Source organism: Phalacrocorax aristotelis, chromosome 4, assembly GCF_949628215.1.
Source record: "Phalacrocorax aristotelis chromosome 4, bGulAri2.1, whole genome shotgun sequence".
NCBI lineage: Eukaryota > Metazoa > Chordata > Aves > Suliformes > Phalacrocoracidae > Phalacrocorax > Phalacrocorax aristotelis.
Genome location: NC_134279.1, coordinates 16,780,718 through 16,803,547, shown reverse-complemented (window position 1 = coordinate 16,803,547; position 22,830 = coordinate 16,780,718). Strand labels below are relative to the sequence as shown.

The 22,830-nt window shown below is 38.2% G+C and overlaps 1 protein-coding gene across 6 annotated transcripts in view; it reads left to right on the top strand.

The window, feature by feature from the left end:
• The window catches only part of DCLK2 (doublecortin like kinase 2), a 92,670-nt gene that overhangs the window by 46,053 nt on the left and 23,787 nt on the right, over positions 1 to 22,830 (top strand). For 4 of the 6 annotated variants that reach the window (XM_075090415.1, XM_075090419.1, XM_075090417.1 and 1 more), the window contains exons 3-8: positions 1,283 to 1,385; positions 3,807 to 3,908; positions 5,205 to 5,255; positions 9,320 to 9,414; positions 18,589 to 18,661; positions 19,623 to 19,731. In XM_075090415.1, the coding sequence (XP_074946516.1) occupies positions 1,283 to 1,385; positions 3,807 to 3,908; positions 5,205 to 5,255; positions 9,320 to 9,414; positions 18,589 to 18,661; positions 19,623 to 19,731 (533 nt within the window). The remainder of the gene's footprint in view (positions 1 to 1,282; positions 1,386 to 3,806; positions 3,909 to 5,204; positions 5,256 to 9,319; positions 9,415 to 18,588; positions 18,662 to 19,622; positions 19,732 to 22,830) is intronic. The other 2 variants (XM_075090416.1, XM_075090420.1) reach the window with 1 other exon arrangement.

The following is a 22,830-nucleotide window of genomic DNA, read 5'->3' as shown; positions in this document are numbered from 1 at the left end:
CTTTTTGGCTGCATAACACAGTGACACGAATGCTGGATGCTGCATCTGGCACTGTAGTGAGGATCTTGCTGTAAGGGCACTGGCTGTTATTCCTGGGCGAGCTCCCATGGCAACTGCGCTGCTGGTGAATGCTGTGTGTGGGTGTTCTTGCAGAGAGCTCAGGGTCATTGATATTCTGAGTGTTTCTCAGAATACTGCAGGCAGTAGAGACCCCCTTCCAGTAGTTCTGGCAATGTTTACTGTTACCACAGTGGGTAAAATAAGTAAATGGTGTTGACAGGTGTCTGGGAAGGAAAAAGGCTAGTTTCCCTGAAAGCAGTTTTTTGTTTTACCTCTTTAACTACATGATTTTACCAAATTGTTCTAACTTTCTTGGCTTCTACATAGCTTTTATTCCCAGATCTCATTTGAGTGTGCAATGTTAAAAAGAATAGGGAAAAGATTATACAGTAAAATTTTAATCTGTTTACATTTTAAAAAATAGCTTGCTACCTTGAAACACTTTTTTTTCTTACAAGGGAGCTAGAATGAATTCGGTGTGGCATTTTTTTATTTTAGTTTTTTAGGTTTTAAAGCAGACACTTGCTCCTTCACATGGTGACTTCTATGACTTTTGAGGAGTGAGGTTTTTTCGAGGTCTTTGCTTTTGTGTTTTTAAAGACTGTCTAAAATATTTTTCTTTTTGATATCCCCATCCTTCTTGAAATACACTGTAACATCGTTAATGGGACAATTAAGAACAGACAGAGCTGCAAAGGGCATGTAAGGGACTCTATATTTCTTTTTTTCTTGAATAGGAAATACCTTTTAACAAAAAGGAGAAATATTTTTTTAACAGGACATTAAAACATGAAAATTAAATGCCTCAGAGCATAAAAAAATAAATTTGTAGATGCAGTCATTTTAACACAACAGATATTTCCATAAGCAATTAATGTAAGAATACAAGATGCTTTGATATTTGAGTAGTGTTAATAGCTGGTCCTGTGAAAGTCATCAGCATGCATGTGTAGTTACAGGCAAAAATACAGGTGTTACATGTAAGAGAAGTTGGTTTTGGAGGTGAGGGGCAGTCATATTTTACATTCTTAATGCTGAGGTTTCCTGCACTACTGGGAGAGCTGAATTACTTAAGAACTGGAGTGTGTCTGTCATTAGAAAAGAACATAGTATCACTGTGAAAAAGAAAACAAAAACTTATTAATTGTTCCTGACTAAGTGAAGATTTAGTATTTGCAAGTACTGCATTTATTTATTTTGCTTTGCATATTTTGCTGTCAAGGTGACATGCTTGCAGGACTTCTTTGGAGATGATGACGTCTTCATTGCGTGTGGGCCTGAGAAATACCGGTATGCTCAGGATGACTTCGTGTTGGATCACAGCGGTAAGACTGAACATCCTAAACCCACTGAGAAGTTCTCAACTTCATTGAGAACTTCTCCCCACCTCCCCCCTGTTCAATCCTCCAGTTGTGTGATTTAGGGAAATATATATGGGAATATATTTTCCTATGGATTAAGAAGTTTTTCCAAACTATCATCTGGATTCTGTAAGTCTGTTAAAATGCACTAACAAACCTGATCTATTTTCTTGGAAAATAGACTCTGTCCCTAATGTTGCATAGAAAACAGCATCGAATTTTAAAAAGTCCAGTGGTGGATCTAATGGATCTAAAATCTGTTAAAAACGTTCACTTTTGACATCTGTGACTATAAGATGATTTCCATATTGCTGTCTTCATGAGATTTTTGAAAAGTGTAACCTTGTTCATTTCAGGTCTTGATTTGTCCTGCTAGACAATTCACACATTCCAGTCTTGTCTGCTATAGACCAACTGATGAGCGTGTTTATATTGTGAAGTTATAGGGGATGCTGGGTGGTGAGGGGGGTCAGACGAACTAGAACTTTGTGCCCGTGCTCTCTGCCATTGACAGATCATTAATTTAACTTGTTTATGAAAGATTTTTTTTCTGTAAAGAGAAAATTTGTAAGTAATTTCAAGGGAGAAGCTCTCTCCCCTGCCAGAGATTTTTAGAATTGGCTTGGAATATCAAATCATATATGTGTTGGTTTTCTTGTTCATGTTCATAGTGTCATAGAATGGTTTGGGTTGGAAGGGACCTTTAAAAGTCATCTAGTCCAACCCTGCTGCAGTGAGCAGGGACATCTTCAACCAGATCAGGTTGCTCAGAGCCCCGTCCAACCCAACCTTGGATGTTCTTGGGATGGAGCATCTACAACCTGTTCCAGTGTTTCACCATTCTAATAATAAAAAATTTCTTCCTTATATCTAGTCTGAATCTACCCTTTTTTAGTTTAAAACAGTTACCCCATGTCCTATCACAACAGGCCCTACTAGACATGTTTTTCCTGTCTGTATTGGTTCAGCTGTAGAATCACCCTGATCTTCGTTTATGAAAAAATTAATATGTAGTAAAGAAAACTTGCCCTGGTAAGAATCATTAGATTATTTGAGGAGAGCTTCAGGTTGTGAAGGGTGGGGCGTTTTGCCTTGCTCTCAGGTAACTGCAAGCAAAAGCACCTGCTGTTTTTTCTAATTTTTACAAATGCCATTAATTTCATTACAAAATCTTCAGTTACACCAGGAAGTTATATATCTAACCACTGCTTTGTACATTTGGATGGATGGAAGATTTAGCTGGCTTCCATTCTATTGTTGTTGCCAGCATGCTGCTTTTCCAGAACTGCCTGATTATTTCAGCTAGTGTGGGGGTGGCAAGAGGGGTATTTTTTTTTAACATAGTTTTAGACTAGCTAAGACGTGATTTTATTCTGATATGGGAGTGGAAGAGCATGGCTGTATTAACTCACACTGCAAATCCCAGGCTGGGCAAAATCATCATTTCCTTTGTGGATTTTAAGGCTGTAAGTTTGCTTTTCCTATTACACCATTCACAGACTAATTCGGCTCATTTCCTTTCGGAGATCCCAGTGACGGCGGTTTTTTTTCTCCCTTTGTCTCTTCAGCTCTAGCAGTCCCTGCTTTCTCTAATAACTCTGGAGGTCTTAATGGAGAAAAGCAGGTTAGGTACAGAGTGGAACATGACTTGACTGGCACAGTACACAGCTCTACTTACTATTTTTGATGGTGACATGGCATCATAATGATGGCATTGACATCCTAGTGATGAATAACAGGGACAAAATTAGGAGGGAAATTTATATGATTCCATTGGGAGTGATTTTCAGTGGATGCTAACTGTAGGAATTAAAATGTTTCTAAAATGTCAATGCATGTATGCCTATTGATTCCTATCCCATTTAGGTTGTCCTTTATTTAATGACATATTGCTGATGGTAAATGGCAGTAATCTGTTGACTCAGCCTTTTGGAAACAATAGGCTGTTTCACCTCTTTAAAAATCGGTCACAATATCAGTTTCTTGCAAAAGAAGGTAAGTGGGGCATGCTGTGCAGTTGCCCTATAGAAGCTCCCATTGCAGTGTGCAGGATTTACTGAATTATCAGAACCTTGGCATCAGCTGACTTCTTTACTCTTTCAGCTGTGCATAGGTACAAACTTGAATTATAGTAATAATCCAGTTTCAAGACATGAAGAAATAATACATGCAGAATGTTACATACAGCGTTTGAGTAGCTCAAATATGCTTGATGGTATGTAGGTCAAAGTTGTGAGATGCTCTTATAAATCTGTTTCATTTAGTTGGGCAAGCATGTTTAGAAAACACTGATGTTCATTTTCTGGATAATAAGCAGCAACAGTAGTGATTAGAGGAAGCCTGTATATTGAACTGTTGTCAAGACACTATCTGCTTGCTTTGTAGAATGCCGTGTTATGAAGTCCTCTTACTCACGATCATCTGGCATGAGGCATACTGGGTCCAAAAGTCCAGGACCTTCACGTCGAAGCAAATCACCTGCCTCAGGTACTACTTCTAGGAAAGAGCTGAACACGTAGAATACATGAAAGGTAGAATTTGATTAATGGGTTGAAAAAACTGTTGGCTCTGTCTATAATACAAGTGCCATGCTTTACTTCCTGAGGGGAAAAAACATTTTTTCAGTTTGTGTCATAGATTTAATACTGCTATATAATAAAAATTGCATTTATTTTTGAATCCTGATAAGAAATGTGGCTTCTATTTTTTTTAATTAACACACACAAAAAGTTTCAGTTTATGTATACTTGGGATATGTTTTTGGCGTGCAACTTGATTTTCTTGAAGACTATTAACTCTAGAATGGTTATATGGTTAAATTCATGTTCATTGAACTAGAGTATACCCTTAAGGGTTTTGAATTTGAAAGATTTCTTCTATATAAGCCTTAGATTGTCGGAAATACTGGATTTTGCATTTTCAAGTAATTTTAGGAGATGTTCTGGAATGTTATTGCCCATTAACAAAGACATTTTTTCTTTTTCTTGTGCTTCCTGTAATTCCAAAGAAAGGTTCACATTGTGTTTTTGCCAGCAGTTTGGCTGAACGCCATATGTTCCAACCACTGAGTCTCTTATGCAAATAATAGAAGGGAGAAACTTGGGTTTTTCTCTTTTTTACCTCTGCATTTAATTTCTAAATACAATAAAAAATAATTTTTTTCCTCAGACCTGGAGAAGTAGCTGTGAAATCAAACCATAGAATATGTAAATATGTGATGCTGTGTTTTGAATGTAACTGTACATGTGAACTCCTGTGCGTGTATTCAGAACTGCAACATGGTCCATATTGTCATTTCCATATCAATATTTATTTTGCTTAATTGATGCTGGTTAAAGTAATTTTATGTCTTTGGCTTCTTTCAAAATGGAATACTTATCATCTCTTTATAAAGGTTGAATATTTAATTTAAAAGCTTCAAAGACAGATCGCAGTAACTACAAAGAAAAATGTAGCACGAAGGGCAAGGTTCACAACTGATCTGCATTTCCCGCAATCATGTTAACTCCAATGAGATCGCATAGGATATCTAGCAACAGTGAATTTTATGCAAAGTATTTAGAAAACAGTGCCGTCATTTCCTTACTTATTTCTACTCTGGTTAGGTTAATTTGAAAGATTTATCCAAAGTGTCTGGTATTTATCCTTCTATTTACTTGCCATTTTTCTCATGTAGTCTTTACTTATATTTATTTACCCTTCTTCCTTTCATGCATGTTCAGAGCTGTTTAATAACTTCTTTCCTTACTGTCTTTTTCCTTTGTGTCACATATATGAGTACAGTAAAGAGGGGTGGCCACTACTCCAGTGCTTATTCTTCAGCAAAATCCCCAGGTGAGCCATTACTATTATGGCTGTATATCACTAGCGTGTCTCCTCCCTCTTCATTTACCTGTATTATTTTTGCCGTATTTGTGAATATTTTTAAGCTTGACACACGCATTTTGCCTTCAGTGAATGAGAGACATAATGGGTGTAGGGTTTTTGTTGAAGTAGATAGTTTGAGTGAGATAATATAAAGGATGCTTTATAGTTGTTGGACATCTGATAATGGTGTCAAAGTTAAGTTTGCTAAGGTATAATTTGACTACAAGTACAGGAGCATTCTGAGGAGCAGTACATTTGTATGTGTATTCTAAAGCATACTATAATAGAAAATTTCAGCCAGCGCAAAAAGACAGGTAAGAGTTGCTGGAAAAAGCAGTGCAAAACCACGTGTCATAGTTTTCATTTTATTTGCAGTTTTTTACCTTTGTTTTCTTGTGTTATTTCAGCCTAAGTTCTAAAACACCAAGAAACCTCTTTGAGCCTCCAGTTCAAAGTGAAAGTATCTCTAAAACAAGTAACCTGCATTTTGATTAGCAAATAAATTGACACTTTGGACCATACTAGAAGTTAACGATTTAAAAGGTATTCATAGGTTTTCCAGTTTTCAACATTCCAATATGCTAAAGAATTGTAGCCTCATATGTACTAGTTAAAGAATGACAGAGAAGAATTTTTTTCCCTGTATATTCAGGCTGCTATGCATGTCAAAACAAACACCAAAAAAACTTATACTTAGAAAATTCTTAGAAAGGTAAGTTTTGCGTATACATGAAATAATCAGCAAATCGATAGCAGTGGACAAGTTTGTGCCAAACATGAATACCCATTGCTTGTGTGTTTTCTGAGTTAAAAAAAAAAAACAACGAACCCAAACCCCCAAAAAACTACTGTCTGAAATAGCAGTGGGAAGGTTTAACCCCAGCTGGCAACTAAGCCCCACGCAGCTGCTTGCTCACTGCCCCTGCCAGCGGGATGGGGGAGAGAATTAGAGAGGTTGAAATGAGAAAACTCGTGGGTTGAGTTAAAAAGAGTTTAAGAATTGAAGTAAAATAAAATAATAATACATTGTAATTAAAAGGAAAATAACAGAGAGAGAGAGAAATAAAACCCAAGACAGACAACTGATGCAAATGAAAACAATTGCTCACCACCAACCGACTGATGCCCAGCCAGTTCCTGAGCGGTGGCCTTCCCGCCAACCTTGCCCCTAGCTTTATTGCTGAGCATGACGTCATATGGTATGGGATATCTAATATCCCTTGGGTCAGTTGGGGTCAGCTGTCCCAGCCGTGTCCCCTCCCAACTTCTAATGCACCCCCAGCCTGCTCGCTGGCAGGGTGGTGTGAGGAGCAGAAAAGGCCTTGACTGTGTAAGCACTGCTCAGCTGTAGCTAGAGACAGCTCTTTTAAACAGGATCCTCAGCAGAATGTGCTGTGTGTTGTAGAATTATAGAAGGGCAAAAGCTGGAAGGGACCTCTGCACATAATCTAGTCACACCCCTGGCTCCGAACACCACCCTTGTCCACCAAGTATATCTAAGATACTAGCAAAGAGCTGGTACTGTCAGTGTAGGCTGGAATGTTCTTCTGTAAACAGTTATTAGATGGAAGAAGATTATGTTAACCAGCCAATTTCACAGGCACAATTTAGTAGTTCTGTCAATACTTAAGAGGATGGTAGTGACTTAGAGACAGGTAAGGATGTCTTATAGTGTGTGAATGGTTATGTTCAGGGAATAGTGACATTTCTGTAAGGCGTGTAAAAAGAATTTCTGAATAAACAAAAATTTTTTCCTCCTGTAGTAATAGTTGGTCATTTGGAAGCAAATTGTTCTACTGAAGTATCTCATTTTTGGTCATGAACTTTACAGCTGAGTATTTTTTCTAATGGCTAGAGCAAATTGTGTGTGCAAGAAGCAGAAAATGGTAAGATAGCAATCACTAGCACTTTTCATTGTCATACTTGCAAATTCTCTATAAAACAAGGGTGTACTGATATGCTGGGTGTCAAGAAGGCTATCTAAAAGTGATGAAGTCTGCAGGAGGGATGTATACTCCTAAATACTTTTAGCTTCTTAAAAAACCTCTTAAATAATTCGCCTGTTATTCTTACAGGAAACCCTTGTTAACGTCAAGACAAAAATATCCTAAACATACTGAATACTTTTAGTAGAAAAAACTAAGATATTAGTCCTGTAACAGATCTGGGAATGTAAATCCAGGTTATCGGACTTCAGGATAGACTTATTCTGTAGGTAAATGCTAATGAGTTGTATCTTAACATCACACATCAGAGATTTTTGTGAAGGAAGGAAAAAAGGGGGGGATTTGTGGAAGTCGTAGCACAGCCAGATTGGCCCACTGTTCCTACTTGGAATGCATCTTCAACACTCAGAGAATATTAGGGTACTAGGTTAATAGACACTTGTAAAATATATCCAATAACACTGGTTAAGAAGTTATGCATAACCCATGACAGACCTCTGAATGCGTAAAGGATATGTGCAGGTGTAACTGTTATTTACTTTGAAGCTAAGTTTCTATTTGCCAGGGTTGTTTTTTTTCTTTCTGAAAAAATAATTCTTCACCATGAATCAGCTATGAAACCTTTTTAGCTCTTAAATTTCTGCCTAGTATTTTCCTTTCCCAGGAAAAATGAGGTTCAGTGAGAGTGGAAGTAATGTCACATCATACAACGTTGCATCATATTTGTGTATGATGATCAGTGCACTATTCTGTCTGCATAATGAAATTAATCAGTTTTTTAAATTATTTTTTTTTTCAGAAAAGTACAGGGACTGACCTAAGTTGTTGTTGTGGTTTAACCCAGCAGGCAGAAAAACACCACACAGCCATTCGCTCACCCATCTGCCCCCGTGGGATGGGGGAGAGAACTGGGGGCAGGCGGTGGAAGTAGACTTAGTGGGTTGAGGTAAAGACAGATTAATAGGACAGAAAAGGAAGGGAAAATTATAACTATAAAACAATATACAAAATAAGTGATGTACCATGCAGTTGCTCACCACCCATTGACCAATGCCCAGCCTGTTCCTGAGCAGCAGTCCTGCCCCAGCCAACTCCCACAGCTCTATATGCTGAGCATGACGTCATATGGCATGGGACATCCCTGGGGTCAGCTGTCCCAGCCGTGTCCCCTCCCAGCTTCTTGTGCACCCAGCAGAGCATGGGGAGCTGAAAAGTCCTTGACTAGTGTAAGCACTACTTAGCCGCAACTAAAACATCAGCGTGTTATCAACATCATGCTCATACTAAATCCAAAACACAGCCCCATACCAGCTACTAGGAAAAAAATTAACTCTACCCCAGCTGATACCAGGACAATTATATTCAAATCACCAGAGGTATAACAGATGAGGCCTCTCTGGAAAACTGGACTTAAAATGATTGGACTCAAAATCAATAGGGAGGGTATTGTATGTTTTCACAGACACTTAAGCTTCTTGGAAGTTCAGAAATAACCAACTGGCCTTTACCTTGTTGGGGCTTTTTTCCCCTAAATCGATATTTTTCTGAACTACTACTTAAGTTCTTTATCATACAAATAGCCCATACTTCTTGTTTGTTCGTTTTTTTTTTTCCTGAAAAAAAAAACCCCAAACAAAACTACTTGTGTTCTGTGAAACATTCTAGCTAGAAATAAGGTGTTGATCCAAAAGGGAGAGATGGAGGGTCAAATGTCTTTATGAACACTTTCTCCTGATCTTATTATGCGATATCACAATAAAAGATACAATTTTAAAAGGCTGTGGCTGCTATTTACCCAAAGCTCTTGCACTGGCAAAGGACAGAATAGGCCTTTTTAATCTCTAGAATGACAATGCATTGTTTGTGTGTCGTCTTGATCCCATATCCAGCCACATGAGTTTTGGGGGCACAGTTGTGTGGCATGCAAGCGTATAATTTATTCCTAAATGCTGAGGAGTCTGTTTTGGTCTTTGTATGCAGATTTGAGTCATAACTTGTCAGAGAGGTTATGTTTAAAAGCAGGTTAGGGTTTTTGACTTTCATTCATCTCTTCTTTCATCTGTTTGCTTTTATTGCTTTGGCCAGTTAATGGAACCCCAAGCAGTCAATTATCCACCCCAAAATCTACAAAGTCCTCCAGCTCTTCACCAACAAGCCCAGGCAGCTTTCGTGGACTAAAGGTAAGTACAAGAACCATCAAAAACACTAAATTCCATTATTCACTGAATTAAGTATTACAGCAAAGCTGAAGAAGAAAAAAATAAAAAGGAAAAAAGAAAGGGTTATAGTTCTATAGGCTAGCCTTGCTATTATGATTTTTCAGTTGAAGTGGAGAAGAGATCTGAAGTAAGATTTTTGTATTTTGCCTTTGGTTGACAGGATGGAACTCTCACCTTAGGAAAGGTGGAGGGTGGTGGTGGCTTGAAAATGCCAATTTGCCTTCCAGATTTTCCATTGTTTTGTGGACTGCAGAAACCCCCCAAGTAATGTATATCCCCTCAGCCTATATAAATATAGTATCTTCTTCTGGATACTTTATGGTCTCTTAGCATTGCCCGAAATTTTATCTGAAGCACACTTCCTCATCTGTGGCACACAATTTCACCCCTTAATGCAGTCTCCTGCCTAAAAGCATATGAGGGGTTCCTTTGGGAGCAGCCTCATGCCTGGCAGATTTTTCTCTGTGTTGCACCAAGAGAATTCTCTTCCTCTCCCACTTAAAAATTCGTAGCATTTACAGTTCTTAGAGGTGGCTCTGTGCCTTCGCTCGGTAAAATAACAAAAAAAACAGTCTGGAGCACAGCTGAGCATCTTACTGCTGCATTTGTGCAGCTGTCCTTTCAAGGAGAATTTTCTTATGAAATCATCAGTTGCATCCTTGCTGGAAGCACACTGGATGGTTCGCACTGATTATTCTGATCAAGTAATAGCTCCCATTGGTGAACACAACAGTGGTGAAGAAGCTGGATAATTCTGTGGAACACTGTTTTCTCAATTAAGAGACTGGCTAAAGGACGTGATTTGAATAGTATTTAGGTTTGGGTTTTGACATGCTAATTGTTACCAAGGCTTTGTCTGTTTTGCAAGGAGTATGGCACTGGTTTCTGCCAAGCTTCTGTGATAACTCTGAGAGAAGATATTTATTTATTTGTTTAATTCTAATATATTTTTAGTTGTTTCGTTCATTGAGGCAATTTAGTATTGATCTCTGCCTTTATGTGATTGAGCTGTACCATCCCATAGCTTCAATTTGTCCAAAGCAACATAGATTGGTCTTTCCTCTGTAAAGCATTTTTCAAGACCAGTAAGAGTTCTGACATTGAAAATCAGAACTGTGTGCTTAAAATTTGTCCAGACAGCTCTGCTATAGAACTTAGAGTAGAGGACACCAGAATCATTGGACTTGAGGCTCTCAGCTGGTCTGCACTGTATTTAATAAATGGTCTTTTGTCTTTCTTTAATGAAATTACAAGTTTAGAAACTAGATAATTTGGTTTGGTTTTTTTTTTTTTCCTTATGCTGTCCTGTCTGCTTTTAGCCGATTAAAGCTCCATTAAGATAAGAGATAATTCTGATAGTAACAAGCCGTTTTCAGTAAAGCAGACATGTCCTTTTTCCCCTTCATTGTCAATTCCACTGAACAAGGCTGTTGTACTTTCTCATTTTGGAATTTAATTGATGCTAGATGCTAGTGGACTTTCGTGTCAAATATTTCATCCCTATATGACCAAGAAAACAGAAAAAACAAATTAATCATCTCAGACCTGACCTTTTACTGAAGTTAGTGAGTACCTCTTGTTTTATCCCATTTGGATGCACTTGTTTGGTGGGAGGATCCCAGCTGTGCTCCTGAGACTGAAGATAGGGAAAGTTATCTGGTGAATCTCAGGATAAATTCCAAAAGGACTGAGTGCACTGTGCAGTGACCTTTGTTTCTTGATTATGTTCTAGTAGTAATGACTGTTTTGGTAAAGTATCAACATAAAATCAGCAACAGGGAGGCATGGGCTTATGCAAAACCAGATTCTTTTAAGAAAACCATTATTATTTTTGTTATATTGATCTTCGCCAGTCTGATGAGGGAAAGCAGGGACCAGTTTTGTTATTTTGATATTACTGGTTTTCCTTGTTAAATAATTCCTTGTTGCTAAGGCTGCATCACTGCAGACAAGTAAGTCTGGCTTCCTGCACTTGTATAAAGAAGGTGCCGTGACTACAGCTAAATGAAAATGTAGATGTAAATACCATGGCAGACAGTGAAAGAATAAAGCATATTTCTCAGGTTTCTAGCTTTGGAAATGCAATATTTTGACTGATTGGTTGGGTAGAAATCATGTGAGTTTATTTTTGTAGAGCATCAAACAGGAACACTTAATAATGGTTTTATAGGAGCAGCAGGAAAAGGGAACAAATCAGGATTGATGTTTCTGTTTCCTGTAAAGAGCAGACCATCGGAGCAGCTGCACATGAACTGTACTTTAAAAACTGCATTGTTTGGAAAGCAAAATAAAATATTTGACTAGAGATTAGAACCTGGCTTAGCTTTTTAAAATTTGATGATCAACGTAGAGCTTAAGTGATAACGCTAGTCATCAAGGCAGTAAACTTGCAAAAGGTGCTGACTGCAACAGGAATTTTTTCTGAGTCTCAGACATTGAGTTTTACATCATACTCTCCGAATGCCACTTTAAAGGAAAAGTGAAGTCTCTTCATTCCCCAAGGATTCCTTCTGCTTCACAACACTTCATAAGCAAAAGTGGTACACTTAGGCACAGAAAACCCCTTGTAATAAACAGTCCTCGTGGACAGCTTATCTTTAAAGAGAAGGGTTTTCCTTCTGTTTTCTTAGCTCTTCCAACCAGTGTGCCCTTGTGCTAGTAATTGTTTAGAACAGACAGTAAGCCAGTTTTCTGTCCAGCATCCCAATCTTGTAGAATTGCTTTTAAAAAACTGTACTAGAGTCTAAGATTATATTGAAGTAAAGAATTTATGCAATGGCTTAAGAATAGTAAACACTACAGAATTTTCCCACAACCCCAAATAAATGCCTTTGTTTCTGTAAGTGTCAAATATGGATACCATGCACCAAGTTACATGCTACTATGTATTCTTATTAAAGCTGTTTATTTTTAACATCACAGTTGTAGCCCGAAACTAAGCATTTTGCTTTGCAAAGGATTTGTTTCAAGGTAAAGATTTAGATATAAAAGTTAACAAATACAGGCATGAAGTAGATGACTACTCTGTGCGTTATTCCTTTTTGAAAAAATGTGCTTTCTTACTTTTCTATTAACTTCCATAGAGATTAAAACTAATGCATTGATTAAGAAGTAATGGGAGTAGTGCATTAGGTGGCACAGGACAACGGACTGAGAGGAGTCCTTTTGCTGTTCTGTAGGCAGGTAACAATTGAAAAGTTTAACCCTTTTCTTTGGTTCTAAGTGTGCACTTATAGATCCCTAGATATGCAATCCTGTTACGGATACTTTGACTCTTAGGTCTTCCAGTACGTCTGTTTCTATGCACACTTTGTACCATAAAAATCATCCAGAGACTAGATTAAAGACGAGATTTTGGAAAGTGGTGTCATAACTTCCTTATGCTTACTTGGATGTGTTTTATTTTCCCCTCTTGAAATAAAGTATCACAAAATCTGGTCATCTTTTTAAAAAGAAAATAAAATTGTACAAATAAAGAAGCTTTACAGTTGAGGCCTTTCTTAGAATCCCAATTATGTTAAATAGCATTGTGTTTGAATTTGTCTCAGTAATACTTTTTTGATTGATTGACCAAATAACCAAAGTGAAAGGGCATTAAAACCTGATCCAACAAATAACTTAAGTACTTGCTTAACTTTAAGCTATTAAGTAGTCCCTTTACTTCAATGAGGATGTTAATGTACTTAAAGTTAAACATGTGCTTAAGAGATTTGAAGGATTAGTGCCTATCTTTATCAAGGTTTTAATTTCTTCACTTTTGTACACATGTGCTTCTGTTAGGAGCTACACGTTAAGAATATTTACATGCAATTATCCAACCTAGTGACCCAGCTTCAACAGCAGTTCTTAGAGGAATTCTTTAACTGCAGCCTTTGTTGAATTTACAATTCAGCATCATGTTCATATAGTGGATAAATAGACTTGGCTAATTTGTGCTGGTAGGGAAACTGAGGTATTGCACTTAGTGTAGAGTCCATTCACCCTTGTCATCAGTTTGCAAAATGCTTTACATAATGTGATGCAACTCAAAATCTCTTTAGAAAAAGCGTAAATCTTGATGTTGTTCTTGAGTGTTTCCAGAGCACTGCAACAAAATGCATGACATTATATCTATTCCATACCATGTACGCTCAAATTAACGATAGCAAAATCACTACATTCTAATTGGCTGTTGTATTGTTACAAGTAGCTTCTCAGTATATTTGGGTTACTAGCAGTGTTTAAGTATTGCTTAAAAAATATGAAGTTTCTGTCTTACAGATTATGTTACTATTAAGCATTATAATAATAAATACCAACAGCATCTCATTGGAAATACTGATTACATAAATAACATTTCATTTATGTTTGGAATATCATTTGTCCCTTTCTTACTGCAGCCTTTCAGGATGAATTACAGTGACACTATAAAACTGTCCCCAGATTGCAGAGAATACTTCTGCAAACGGTTAATTCACAATTTCACTAAAAACTCATAGTCTACAGTTAGATTCGCCACCAATGTGGATGTTTTCGTAAAGACAGTGAAAGCTTCTTTGAGACTATCAAGGAGTTTTCTGAAGGTATGAGAGTTCACATTCTCTTCTTAGCCATCAGATTAAAGATTACCACAGCAATGCCAGATCAGAACTCAAGGAAAAGTTAACAATATTAGACAGTCTTTTTCTAAGTTTAGCTAGATGCACTTTGAAGATATTACAGGATCAATATAGTAACAATAATGTTTGTGTGGAGGTCCCATATTTCTGTCTGGAATTTTCCAGGCCAGAAGGGTGTGGGTGTGCGTACATACGTACCATACAGTTCAGAGTATCTTCAGCACATTATGAATGTGCTGGAGGTCAAGGGCAGCACATTTAGTGCATCTTAGATATACTATGAAGATGTTGAGCAACCATAGGAGGTCTGACTGAAGTCAAAGAAGCACTTGTGCGTGTGCATGCAGGACAATGTACACAGGACCTTTGTATGCCTAGCAATCTGATGGCAAAAGTCTTTCATTTCTATCCAGACAGCAAGAGGGACAGACACAGGAAACCTTTAGATGGGTGCTCTAGAAGGCACTATCCCATATAGCTGCCAAGAAGTTAGGTATTTCTGTCAATATGAAGAAGGCCCCAGACGTTTCCACAAACATTCATGTCATGGGCAATTAATCTAATCCTGAGTGCAAAGGTTTGTCAGCTAAGGTACCATTCTATGTCAAGAGAAAATATGGGTTTATATCTGCGGATCCTTCCTCACACTCTCATGAGATGAAAAATAAAATCCCATCAGATGTGTAGTTATCTGGGATTACTTTCTTATGTCCCTGCACATTTTTATTTTAAATATAAACACTATGTTTACTTTTTTCCAGGTATATGATAGCATTTTGATTCAAAAGATTTATTAAAAATCTTTCCTGCTGGACCAGTAGAGGTAGCTTGATTAAAACAACTGTCAAGCTGCAGCTTTTTCTTTCCCAAATCACTTACGCTCTGACCCAGGTTTTAAGGGAATCTTGGGCCAGTCCATCCCTGCTGTTTAAATATCACCTGACATTTGCATAGCAATTTCAGGTGGTGCTCTTAGACTCTGCTTTAAAGGCTTTTATGTTTTCTGTTTATTTTTTTCTTTCAATTTCTTATGATTAACTTAGATGTAGAAAACCTGATATGCAGTATCAGGCAGGATGCAGCTGTCTGACACATTATACATTGGATACTTCAGATAGTGGGGAAAAAAAAAACAAACCCAAAACCAAAAAAAACCCAACAAAAACAACCAACCAAACAAAAAAAGCTACAGTACAAAGTACAAAGTAGAGTTTTTAATGGGTTGGATATTAGTAGGGATAAAATTAGTAAATGCTAAATACCTGTTCCTTAGTTGTTATGTCAAGATGTAATAAGCATGTTGGGTACTAAAGTAGGTGTGTTAAGCTTACGGATATGACAGATCTAATGTGAGTGTTTCTCAAAAAAACACAACATGTTGATAAACCTAGTGATTTAAGTCATAGTCAGTCTCTGTAAAATAATATAAAATATAGAGGAATGTGTTTAGTAATTTTTGTGAACCTGGAAAAATGGTTATTCCACAGAAAATAGTTCAGCATATGAAGAAAACAAAACAGTTGGGTGGGGTTTTTTTCAGCACAGTACCTTTTGTAACTTTTTACAGCATCTTTAATTAATCTGTAAAATTGCACGCAACTAGTTTTGAGAACTGTGTGTTCACCAAGATATTCTCAGTATCTCTAACAACTGTGTTGTATTGTGCATTTGGCTCTGGATGTGCTGTTGAAACACGAATTACCTGTGGGGAGACAACTTGAGGGAAGTAAGAGCAATAATAATTATGTTTAAATACAACAGGAATGACTGTTGGCATAAGATGTTCTTGGCCAGTAGCATCCACATTCTGAAGCGTTTGTTCTGTTCGAAGGGTTGGATAGCCATTGCTGCTCTAAATTACTCTGTGAGCTTTTAAAAACAAATTCTGCCCCAGGTCTGAGTTTTTCTAGGGCTTGCATGTGTATGTGAGAGGGTGGATTTAAGTCCTGTGCACTCTGAATTTACCATGTGTAAGGGGAACAGTATCAGAAGAGAGCAGTAGTGCTGTGTTGACTAGAATACAGGAGGAGGAATTGTTGCAAAACCTAATCAGCGGTATGACTGTAGATGCCATCCATGTTCCTAGTGTAGTATCAAAGCAACACGCATCCTTTTCTCTTCTCCTTGCTACTTCAGGAATGGCTCGTGAACCAGTCAAGGGTACTTGCGCATCCAAAATCTTTACCTCACCTTCAAAATACCTGTAGCTGTTGGGATGCCAACAGTACAAGATAGTCTAAGTATGTCACTGCATAGTTAAACGATTAGAAAATTACTTCAATAATAAAAATCACTTTATTCTGTGTCACTTATTTTCAATTCTTACCTCCTCCCCACCTTTTTCTGACTAGTCAAGCACCTCACAGACATCTTAAGAATTTATTTCTACTGTGCTCTGAAACAATAGGGAAAGACTAGACTGATTTGCTGCTGAGGAACTGAGGCACAGGCCTACTGCACCCAAATTACAGGCAATCTCTGTTGTAGAGAGAGTTCAACTTCATGTCGAGGCGCATGAGGCAAATTAGTGGCAGAGCTAAGGATAAACCTGCCATTTCAGATTCTGATCTAGGTCGTCAACCACAACTGCAGCATTAGATTTTTTTTTTCCTTCTCATATTCCATTTAGCTTTTTTCCTGTTGCTGTTTGCTTCCTTCTTGTAAATACTGGGGTAAAAAGGAATGTGCCCAGTCATGCTCTGACCTGATCACAAGGATAAAGGAAGTTGGAAACGTGGGCTAGATATGTATTGTCACTCACTGAAAACCCAAAATAGAAAATGTTTTTTGCTGATGACTAATACTTTGCAGTGATCTGTTCTGTTCTCTCTTCTTTATCCTTGAAGAAAATGTGACTGACTGGTTAAGAGGCTGACTCATGATTCTGCACAAATGTCATTTAACCCAAATGTCCTTGTTCCTGATCCTTGTTAAATAAATAGATAAGTCAGAAAGACAGTGGCATTAACATAGCCTGGTTTCAAGTTATTAGCAAAGAGCAGGTTAGTAGCTGACTGGTTGCTGTTTGCTACTTCTATGCCAAATGCTAGTAAACGTTATTGTTTTAGAGGCTTTGCAAAATTAAGTTGTACAGCTTCTAGTTACGGTACCTTTAGCTGATTTGGCAGCTTAGCTGCCACTAGAAACTTAAGCATTCATTAGCATTTCATGAGCCTTTAGACAATATCCCTATCTGTCAGTTCAGTTCTTTCATTGACAATAGTGCTAATGATTTAAAATATTCAGCAGTGTAGCCAGACAATGTCAGCTAAAACGAAAAATGCTGCATTTGCATTTCTGGTGTCATGCAAAGCCATTTCAACAGACACTGAGCTTAAGTCAGAGAAGCATTTTAATCCTTTATGTGGTGAGTGGTGAGAACTACTATAATAGCCCATGAAGAAAACAAGATATGGAACTTCACAGAACAGCAAGAAATGTTACCTAGAGAAGGGGGAATGATCTAAAATGCATTTTAATGTCATAGAGCATCCCCATTCTTATCTGGAATGGGAGAGCTTATAAAACAGTGGTGCATAGAACACATCCAGTATATTTTACTATTTATTGCATTAATTCCTATGCCTCCACCCCTTTTTAAAATAAAAATTAATTGTTGTGTATGTCCCTGTGCAGTATGACAGGATGACTTTAAGTAGAATTGCGAAGATTCAGATCAAGTACCAGTTAAGTTGTTAGTGCAGAAAAAGTAGTTTTCTTAAGCTTTCATCCTTCAAAAGCACTTAGATACTTGTTTCTTACACAGTGTCACAGTTACTAAGACTGGATCTATGTCTGGATGCATGGTGTCTAACTTGAAATGTTTGTAGACTTCATAAATCCTCACATCCATAATAATCTAAAATATAGACCACTAGATTACCAAACAAATCTGACTACCATAGCTGTACCTGACCACCTATGCCAAAATTCTCTTATTTAAATAAAAACTAGTAGGGCCATGAAAGCAAGCATTTGTACATTACCTTCCTAGCATGCTTCAGTGCTTAATCTAAAGAGAGCATATATTGACAGAGTTCAGTTAGGGAAAGCTCAGACAGTGGCAGCTATGAAGAGATGTGTTAGACTACACCATGAGAGCATGTGCTTGCTGCACTGCCCACTGAATAGTTGTCCGGAGATGGCTGTCTCTGGCTAATGTGAAAATGTATGCAGTGTATTGTAGCGATCTTGTTGTATAGAATGAGGAGGGAACGTGTCTCCACAAACACTGGCTCGATAGTGTTTAGGTGAAACTTGGTGCAGCTTGACGGAATTTTCTTTGCTGTTTATTGAAATCTGTTCAACTATTTGGCTGAATCTTAAATTGGTGCAAGTGACAGTGATATATTATAATGATGATGAACTGTGAGAAAGTAAGAATAAAAATAAAATGGGAGTAGAAAAGTAAACTGACTCTGTATAGGTGTGTTTTACGTTTTGGTTTTTTTTTTTTTTTTAAACTTTGCTAGTTTTTTGTCTGGCTCCTTCTTGTGATTACTTTACCATAATAATAAGTTCTTATGTACTTCCACAGATCCATCCACATGGTGGTTCTTCTTCCAATGTGAATGGTGTACCTGAATCAGTCCATTGCCAGAGTCCCGAAGGTAGGACACCAATAATTGCTCACAATCCTTGCAAAAATTTTGTTGTAGGTGACAGTTGGTTTAGTACTTTTAGATGGTTTCTGATGACTCCAAATCATTTTTTGTTCTGAGATGTTTGATACCTTGTCAACAACCTTATATTGGGAAAATTGGTATTGCATTTTTCTACGTCAAGGCAGTAAAGCTAGGAGATAAATTTTGGTCTTTTTTTTGTCAAGTGGTAGCATATTAGTGGACCCTGCTCTTCAATAATCACTATTAGGAATTAAAGTGATTTTGAATATGACCTGCAGAGTATCACCAGAAATGTGTTTGTGGCTGGATTGAAAGTGGTGCCCTCCTCAAAACAGCACATTGTGCTTCAGGTAGAAATGCTAGCCCATCAGCTGACCTTAGCTAAACTTAACCTTTCATTCCTTATATCTTTAAAGCAATGTTATTTTTTTAGAGTCAATTTTTTAATTTAAAAATACTGAAATAAGCAGCCATCAAACTTATTTGCATTTTGGCTGTTTCAGCAGGAGGTAAGGGAATTTGAAGGAATTAAGCAGATAAAACTTCTGTTCTTTTACATGCATTGTAGATGAATTGTAGATAGATGAATCTTATTTGCATTTTTGCTTTGAATATGCAAAAAGATATTGTAAAAAAAGGATTTTGAGTTCAGAAAATATTTAGACTAAGGAATTCTAACTGCATTCATTAATTTTAGAATATGTCCACACAAAAACATAGTAATATTTGGTTTGTGTGTTAAAAGGTCAAACAACTCTGATTAGTCTTATCTTGTTCTTTCTTATGTTTGAGGTAAAACAAGGGAATAAGCTGTGAAGAAAACAGCTTAATTTTAAGTTTTGTTTTGCATTTATGACTCTTCTGTATCTATGGAACCCGTTTGGGATTTATTACACGCTGCTGACACTTCTCTTCAGTTTGCATTATTGACCTTGCTTTTTTGCAGGTGTGAATGGAAACAAGTGCTCAGGGTCATCTACCATTCTTGAGAAGTATAAAGTGGGGAAGGTGATTGGTGATGGCAATTTTGCTGTTGTAAAGGAGTGCATAGAACGGTGAGCAAGGAAACTGTTCAGTACTGCTGTTTATTTTACTGGATAAAGCACTGCGCGTTAGCATAAATCCATAGAAAATGTGATGAGATGAAAGCGAAGAGCAGTTGCAAAGATATGCCTATGCTTCAGGAGAACTAGGCATAGCAAAACACACAGAGCTTCCTTTGTATTATTCCAGCAAAGGGATATGAGAGCAGCAGAGGAACATGGCTTTTTATCCCGTAAACTAAAGGAGGTATCACCTTCTAATGGAGGCTCTTAAGGAAACCCCACAGACCTTCAAGAAATCCCCTCACACACCAGACTGTTGTGGATGGCAGGAAATTTTATGTGGCATCTAAACAGTCTTTGAGACGCCCCCCCTTCTGCCTCAGCAATTCTGCTGCTATAGTATCTCTACTGCTTGCTGCTTAAATGATTTTTCGCAGCTTTCAGCATACTGTGGGCAAAGTATTCTCAAAGGCACGTAGTTGGTGGCTATTAGCCTGTGCTACTGACTCCTTGGTGCTTGCTTCTTCTGTGAGGTAGTGCAGCGAGTAGCCAGAGACTTTTCAAATCAACCCTTCAATATTCCAGACTGAAATATTCTTGTGCCTGATTTCCAGTGGGGTAGACAGGATACCTTTACAGACCTGTGCTGTGTTACTGCTCTCCCTGCAAGCTTTGTGTCACACTTTGCTGCTAGTGCAAACATAACAGATGACTTGACTGCTGCTTTCTCAGTGTATTTTTTTTAGAACCACCTTCTGCTGGCTTCATCAATCTGAGAGTTGTATCAGCTCCTTAAATATGAGGAATCTGCAACTCGTACACAAATACCTGGCAAATTCAGCAAATGTCTGCAAAAACCATAAAAGTTACAGAAACGGTGTTTATTATTTGATCCTCATCTGCTGGTTTTATTTAAATGAAAAGAAAGATAATTATGAATGGAAACATGGCATTTCATTCTCAGCAGGTCATAAATGCATAGATAGATACTTTTGCTGAGACATCCAAATGGGCCAAAAGGGTTGGGTACCGAGGCTGAACCTGGGGCCTCCTCTACTGAAACATAGGTGAATGGATCTTATAATCCATAACTTTCCACAACCACTACTGCTTTTTCTCAAGAGAATTGTTTCTTCATACTGTATCTAGATTATTTCTACCAATAATATTGGTAGGTGGTATGTAACATAATGTCTAATACACCCATCTGGTTTATAGCGGAAAATGACAGTTGTTATTTTTAATACGTTTTTGAGAAAGTGATGTACAAGCATGCAAGGTTTACAGAGTAAGGAATAAAGACTGAGGTGGCAGCTCCTAGAGATACTAGCCGAGTACAGTGCTGATAAAGAAAAAAATGGCTAAATATGATCTGAATATGCTACAATTACTGCTCCAAAACAGTTCCTGTAGCATGTGCAGGCTTAAGAGAATGTTTCTTGACAGTGTTAACATCTAGACTCCAAGGTCTTGGTATTTTTTTCTTTTTGAACAGCTTCTGCAAACAAACTCTGGTTCCTGACAAGCATTACCACATCAGTGTGTAATCATGTCCCTACTGCTTTAAACACTGCAGCTCTTTAAAACAGTGAGAAGGCAATATAGACAGCTGAGTTGCAACTGGATTTCTTTCCATTTCATTTTGCAAGAAGCTACACATAAGAGGTTTGAGTGAAACCGAATAGAAGAGAATGGAATATTTCAGTTGAAAGGGACTTAAAATGATCATCCAGTCCCACTGCCTGCCCACTTCAGGGCTGACCAAAAGTTAAAGCATATTTATTATTAAGGGCATTGTCTGAATGCCTCTTAAACACTGACAGGCTTAGGGTGTCGACCACCTCTCTAGGAAGGCTGTTCCAGTGTTTGATCACCCTCTCAGTAAAGAAATGCTTCCTAATTTCCAGTTTAAACCTCCCCTGATGCAGCTTTGAACCAATCCCACACATCCTATCACTGGATACCAGGGAGAGAGCTCAGCACCTCCTTCTCCGATTCCCCTCCTCAGGAAGCTGTAGAGAGCGATGAGGTCACCCCTCAGCCTTCTTTTCTCCAAACTAGACAAACCCAAAGTTCTTAACTGCTCCTCATAGGATATGCCTTCCAGCCCTTCCTCCAGCTTTGTTGCTGTCCTTTGTATGCTTTCAAGTACTTTAACATCCTTCTTTATTTGTGGGGCCCAGAACTGCACACAGTACTTGAGGTGAGGCTGCACCAAGGCTGAACAGCAGGATAATCCCCTCTTTTGACTGGCTGATTATACTGTGTTTGATGCACCTCAGGATGCGGTTGATGCACCTCAGGATGTGGTTTGCCCTCTTGGCTGCCAGGGCACACTGCTGACTCATACTGAGCCTGCTGTTGACAAGCACCCCCAGATTCCTTTCTGCAGGGCTGCTCTCCAGCCATTCCTCTCCCAGTTTATACTTGTGCCTGGCATTATTCCATCCTAGGTGCAGAATCCAGCATTTCAACATGCTAAATTTCATCCCATTAATCATAGCCCAGTGCTCCAATCTACTTAGGTCTCTCTGCAAGGCCTTCTGTCCCTCAAGAGAGTCAACAGCACCTCCCAGTTTAGTATCATCAGCAAACTTGATAACGGTGCATTCAACTCCTGCATCCAGATTGTTGATAAATACAGTGAACAGGACTGGCCTTAGAATTGAACCCTGGGGAACCGGTCACCAGCCAGATGTAGCTCCATTCACTACAACCCTCTGAGTCCTGCCCTTCAGCCAGTTCTTCACCAAGTGCACTGTGAAGCTGCTTATCCCACAGCTGGACAACATGTCCAGAAGGGTGCTGTGAGGGACAGTATCAAAAACCATACTAAAATCCAGAAAAACTATATCCACCGCCTCCCCTTCATCCACTAAGTGGGTGATGTTATCGTAGAAGTATATCAAATTAGTTAAACAGGACTTTCCCTTCGTGAACCCATGTTGACTGTGCCTGATGATTGCATTATTCTTTAAATGCCTTTCAGTAGCACTCAGCATAATCTTCTCCATAATTTTTCCAGGAACTGAGGTTAGACTAGCAGGTCCTGTCTTCTCTCACACCCTTTTTGTAAACTGGAATAACATTGGCTAGCTTCCAGTCCCT